This window comes from Nyctereutes procyonoides, unplaced genomic scaffold (assembly GCF_905146905.1).
Source record: "Nyctereutes procyonoides isolate TBG_1078 unplaced genomic scaffold, NYPRO_anot_genome, whole genome shotgun sequence".
Taxonomy (NCBI): domain Eukaryota; kingdom Metazoa; phylum Chordata; class Mammalia; order Carnivora; family Canidae; genus Nyctereutes; species Nyctereutes procyonoides.
The window spans coordinates 22,515,429-22,521,020 of NW_026575034.1; the positions used below are offsets into that span (position 1 = coordinate 22,515,429).

Sequence of the window (5,592 nt, forward strand, 5' to 3'; positions counted from 1 at the left end):
TGTTCTTTTTTTTTTTTTCATGACCCTGTTCTTGTCTCTATCACCATCTTTAATCCAAATACTGAAACTGTTCTGACTACAACTCTTTTCCTTATCTTGGGCTTACCTCCTTTCTGCAGGTCTTTCTTGGAGAAGAAGAAAGGAAGAGATGGATGTCATTTTGGAGGATCACATTGGGGGAGAAGAGGGTGAAAAGGGGAATAAAATGGAAAATCATGTTTAGGACAGAGGAACCGACAAAGGAAGCCTGTCTCAGGAACCAACACACATTATCACAAGTTCAGTGGACATGCTTCACTGCTGACCCTTCCCTGATCTGACTCCACCCCTGAGGGACACAGTTTAACCTTGGCCAATGACTTTAAAGGACTAGGAGGAACAAGGGGCCAGAAGGTCAGCAGTAAAGAATAAAAGGTGACAGTTTCCAGCAGCAGCACATTACCTGCTTCTATCTCTGACCGCCTGTAAGCTCTCAGACCTGACATCATGGTGCATTTTAGTGCCGAGGAGAAGGCTGCTATCACTAGCCTGTGGGGCAAAGTGAATGTGGAAGATGCTGGAGGCGAGGCCCTGGGCAGGTAGGCACTGGCTTTCAAGGCATGAGAAAGGGTGGTGAATATGAACCTGGCCAATTGACCAGGAAATTCCTCAAGATTTTTGTAAGTCTCTGATTTTCCATCTTCTGTGGTTCTGTCACATAGGCTCCTGGTTGTTTACCCCTGGACCCAGAGATTCTTTGACAACTTTGGCAACCTTTCCTCTGCTTCTGCCATAATGGGTAACCCCAAAGTCAAGGCCCATGGCAAGAAGGTGCTGACTTCCTTTGGAGATGCTATTAAGAACATGGACAATCTCAAGGGCACCTTTGCTAAGCTGAGTGAGCTGCACTGTGACAAGTTGCACGTGGATCCCGAGAACTTCAGGGTGAGCTCAGGAAATGCTCATGTGCTCTTTTATTACTTTTCACTCTGGGATAATAATGGAATTTGAGTCTTTGGCAAAGCTAACAGAAATTTCAGAAATTATGGGTCGAACTTGGTGTTAGAAGGACAGATCTCTAGTGGGCATAATCAGGACCACCTTGATTCAGGACTAGTTATAGAAGGGCTAGTAGCAGCCAGAATTTGCTTAAATCTTGTTAAGAACTTTCGTCAGAACTGGATATGTTCATCATAGAGAATGGTAGACTTGTTCAAGGAGGAATAGGATTTGGTGTTTGGTAGATAAAGGCCTTTCTCAAGGAAGGAGAAATGTCTTATTTTATGTGGTCCTGATGACTAAAGTTTAGAGAGAGATTTGGGGGGGGGAATTTTAGACAGACTGTCTCAAAGTAATATACAAGTTCTTTAGAATATATTAAATTACCTGTCAGTATTTTTACCGAGTGGAGTTTTGTTCTTGCACTGATTGGAGACTTAAATAAGTTCTCTCTGGGGACCCCTGCAACCCTAAGATCCCATTATTACAGGAATTAGCCAATTGGTAGATAAGAGAGGGGAGGAGAGATGCAAATAAAAATGGTGGCATGGTAGATAGGATGGGAATATGGGGAGGCAGGGAGGTAAATGGAAAGTTCACACTTTAAGGACTAGCTTATTTGGGCTTTTGCAGGCATACCTCCTGGAGCAGTTTAAGAATGTAGAATTTGTAGGAAGTAGAGGTCTGAGCTACTTTTTCTGCAATTCTTTTTGAGAACTTTTACTCAACATGCCTATTTGTCATTTTTGTCTTTCACCTAACAGCTCCTGGGCAATGTACTGGTGATCATCCTGGCTTCTCATTTTGGCAAGGAATTCACCCCCGATGTGCAGGCTGCTTGGCAGAAACTGGTGGCTGGTGTTGCCACTGCTCTGGCCCACAAATACCACTGAGTCCTCTTTCTAGTTCAGCAGTACCCTTCTGTGTCCCCAGTGTCCTCCTCCTGCATATGGGGACTTAGGTTTAGCTTTGAGAGCACAACTTCTGTTTAATAAAGTTCATTCTATTCAGTAATCAGAAATTAATATTGTGTCTTCTCCATTTTTCACTCTTGTGTTAAAGGAGAAAAGTTTCATTGACTTTAGTTTAGGAGACATGGGAAGAAACAAGAGCTCCTTTGGAAAGATAGACATTATGGGAGGATTCTAGAGGATCTGGGTGGATGCCAGGAGGGGGAAGAAATTTTCTGGGAAAGGCTTAATCAATTGGGTAGGGATTTACAGGGCAGGATGGCAAAAAATGTACTGTAGAGGGGAAAAAAGGAGGTGCTAAGCAGTGCCTCTGAAAAAACAAGCTAGATTTGTGGTACATGTCAGACTTCAGCTTTAAAACCTTTTCAGGGATCTAAGGTCAATTTGCTTTAATGTACATATTGAATCAGCTAACTTATCATATATCTTGTGAGGCTGAATGGGTTCAATCTCATGACCCTGAGATCAGGACCGGAGCTGAACCCAAAAGTCAGATGCATAACCAGCTGAGCCACCCAGGAGCGCCTCAGACTTTTAATAGATGAAGAAAAGACTAATTATTGTCTATAGGCAATATAAGCCATGTAAGCAAAATAATGTCATGATGAACAGGATATTCTTGGAATATTTAGAATACAGAGGTTTAGAGATGATGTCATTACCAGGATGAAAATCCATAATGACTTCTCATTCTCTACTACTGAAGACAAGTCCTAAGTTTTTTAGTTTATGCTTCCTGTGGCAACATTTCCTGCCTATCCCAATCCTTACCTTTACATGTCACTTGCACCAGCCCATAATTCATAATTCCAGTGTACCAGGGGTTTGTTGTATCTCCCTCAGAGTTTTGGATTCCCTATTCCCCAGCTTTCAGACGTTTTATCCCACCATCTCCCCATGGCAAATGCCTTCTTTTCATTCTCACTCCAGCTCAAATAGTACCTCCCAAAAGGGACTGATTTTGATGTAATCATGTTCCTCTCACATTAAGTCCAGATATTAATTTCTTCATAGCAAATATTAGTAACTGAAATTATTTTGTAGATTTGTTTAATTATTCACTTTTAATATCTCCCACATCCATGTTATAATTGTTAAGAAGAGTTTTCTCCTCTGCCTCACTTATCTTAAATCTCTAGTACTTAGAACAATTATTCAACAAATAGGTTTTTTTAACAAATAGATTTTAAGTAAGTATCTCAGAACACATGAGAATGAGTGTTTGAAAAACCCACAGATGGTTTCTGTAATGAAATAACTTTAGGCAAGGATTTAGGCAATGTCAGAAGCAATGACTTGGGGAAAAGGGAAGGATAAACAGCAATAGATGGGGAGAAATCAATGAGCCTTTGGAAGATACTGCCATGAAAGTGCAAGAGGAAACCAGGAGTTACAGAGGAGCATTGGATAACTATTTGGGTTTCTGGAAAAGTGGGGATGTTGTCTATAGACATGAGGGGTCATAAAAATCCATTAACCTGAGGAAGAATAGTTAAGACTTTCTTACTCCTTAAAGTCTTCAGAGACTTAGAAATTTGCCTCTGAATCATTCTCCATGGCCAGATTCTACAAACTGAACCCAAAGGATCATCAAATATGATCAAAGGTCTATATACACTCATCTTATAGACTTCCTATTTTGCAGACTAAAAGCTGATCTGTAACTTATACCTCTTTACCAGTCCATGTGTGCTCTCAAATTGAGACAAGTGACAAATTATTATGCCTATAACTTGAAAGTTACTACAGATATCATAACAAGTCTCATCTTCCTGGACTTTTAGTCATCCTCATCTATGAACAGGTATAGGCTTTACATGAGGTCATGAAGAGTAAAAAGATTTCACCTATTCTAATTTCAGGCAACCTGAGAAGTTAGAGCCTAAACTAATTTGTAGATAGAGGTATCCTGAAATAAAATGGCCACAGAGGCACATAATCAAGCCAGGTTTCCAAAGCTTCAAGCATCACAATTTAGGAAGTCTCAATCTTTGGCTGTGCTCAAATTTGTGTCTTCTCTTCTTTCATTTCACTGATCTCTCATCTTAAAAAGAATCTCCTTGGTTTTGCTTCAAATTCTTATTCCTCTTTCACATTAAGTCTTCATCATTTCCCTAAGGACAGATAACAGCCTCTCGACAATATCAGGTTGAATGGATTAATTCTCTAATGGCAGAAATTTAGCTTTAATGTATTGGATTGAGTTCTTTAAATTTTATTTTACTTATTTATTTTTAAAGATTTTACTCTATTCATGAGAGACACACAGAGAGAGGCAGAAATATAGGCAGAGGGAGAAGCAGGCTCCCTAAGGGGAGCCTGATGTGCAACTCCATCCTAGGGCCCTGGGATCACAACTTGAGCTGAAGGCAGACACTCAACTGCTGAGCCACCCAGGTGCCTTGAGCTCTTTAAATTTTAGAGTATCCTGTAAATAACATGGAGGGGAATTCTTAATATTATTTTTTTAAGGAGTGACTTCAGGGAAAAACAAACAAGCCCATTTCCTAGAGCCCTAGATGCAGGAGTAATAGACTCTGAGAGAAAAAATAGAGTGAATGGCAACATCTTCATGTCATTATGGTCTCTGCTCAAATAGTGTCCCTTTAAAGAGATCATTGTTAATATAATTGTGTCCCACTTAAATCAAGATATGAATTTTCCTGATAACAAATGATGTATGAAATGATTCATAGCAAATAATATAAAAAATGATTTTGCTGATTAATTTACTCTTTCTGTGTATCTCCCCTTTGTAGAATATAGTTCCAAGAAAGCAGTTTTCCTCTCTAAATTGTTTATCTTAAATCACTAGTACATAGAAGAATTAATGGTGCATAGAAGCTCAATGTATTCATTAAAAGGATATTTGAGAACACTCAGTGGGGCTTTTGTGAAGAACCAGCTTCATGGATAAGAATTTAAGGAATGTCAGAAGGAATGACACAGGGGGCACCTGGCTGGCTCAGTCTGTGGATCATGTGACTCTTGATCTCAGGGTTATGAGTTTGAATCCCACATAGGGTAAAAAAAAATAAAATATTTTAAAACAACAATGAAAAAGAAATAAACAGCGACGCAGGAAGGATGGGAGAGTGGAACAGCAGACAAAGAGAAATCAGCAAGCCTTGGAAAAAAGTTGCCCTAAAAGCAGATTGAGAAGCAGTCATTACAAATGTTGAATTCACTGTCTGTGTTTCTGGGGGTATGGGGAGGTTGTTTACAGACATGAGGGATCACAGAAGTCCATCAACCTGAAAGAGAGTTATGAAGAATCACATTCACTTATTAAGGCTTTCAGAGGTTTGGACACCAGTCTTTGAGCCAAGCTTGTAAGAGAGGCTCTGCACTGAATACATCAGATGTAGTCAAATGTCTGTCTACACTCAACCCACAAAGCTTCATTCCTGAAGACACTCTCATATGAGTTTACATTAGGCTCTGTGCCCTATACACTTATTCCAACAGAAATGCTCCCATCTCCAATTTAAGAATTCACAAATTTTTGCTTACAACTCTAAAATACCTTTTGAATTATTGATAAATTTCATTTTCCTGGCCTTTAAACTTTTCCTAAGCTTGAATTTCAGACAATCTGTTATGTTAGGAGAAAAATAATTTGAAGATAGAGATTCCCTTGAAT

General features: G+C 39.5%; 1 protein-coding gene across 1 annotated transcript; it reads left to right on the forward strand.

Moving 5' to 3' along the window:
- The first annotated feature begins 483 nt into the window (after positions 1-483).
- On the forward strand, positions 484-1,871 carry HBE1 (hemoglobin subunit epsilon 1). The gene is made up of 3 exons (XM_055317801.1): positions 484-578; positions 702-924; positions 1,743-1,871. Exons 1-3 carry the CDS (start codon positions 487-489, stop codon positions 1,869-1,871), a joined length of 444 nt encoding a protein of 147 aa, XP_055173776.1. The 5' UTR covers positions 484-486.
- Positions 1,872-5,592: the final 3,721 nt, after the last annotated feature.

Bases quoted from the DNA above. Each gene is read 5' to 3' on its own strand.
- HBE1 (XM_055317801.1), top strand. From the start codon at position 487: ATGGTGCATTTTAGTGCCGAGGAGAAGGCTGCTATCACTAGCCTGTGG. The intron at 579-701 runs GTAGGCACTGGC...TCTGTCACATAG, and splicing joins GGAGGCGAGGCCCTGGGCAG to GCTCCTGGTTGTTTACCCCT. The intron at 925-1,742 runs GTGAGCTCAGGA...TTCACCTAACAG, and splicing joins TGGATCCCGAGAACTTCAGG to CTCCTGGGCAATGTACTGGT.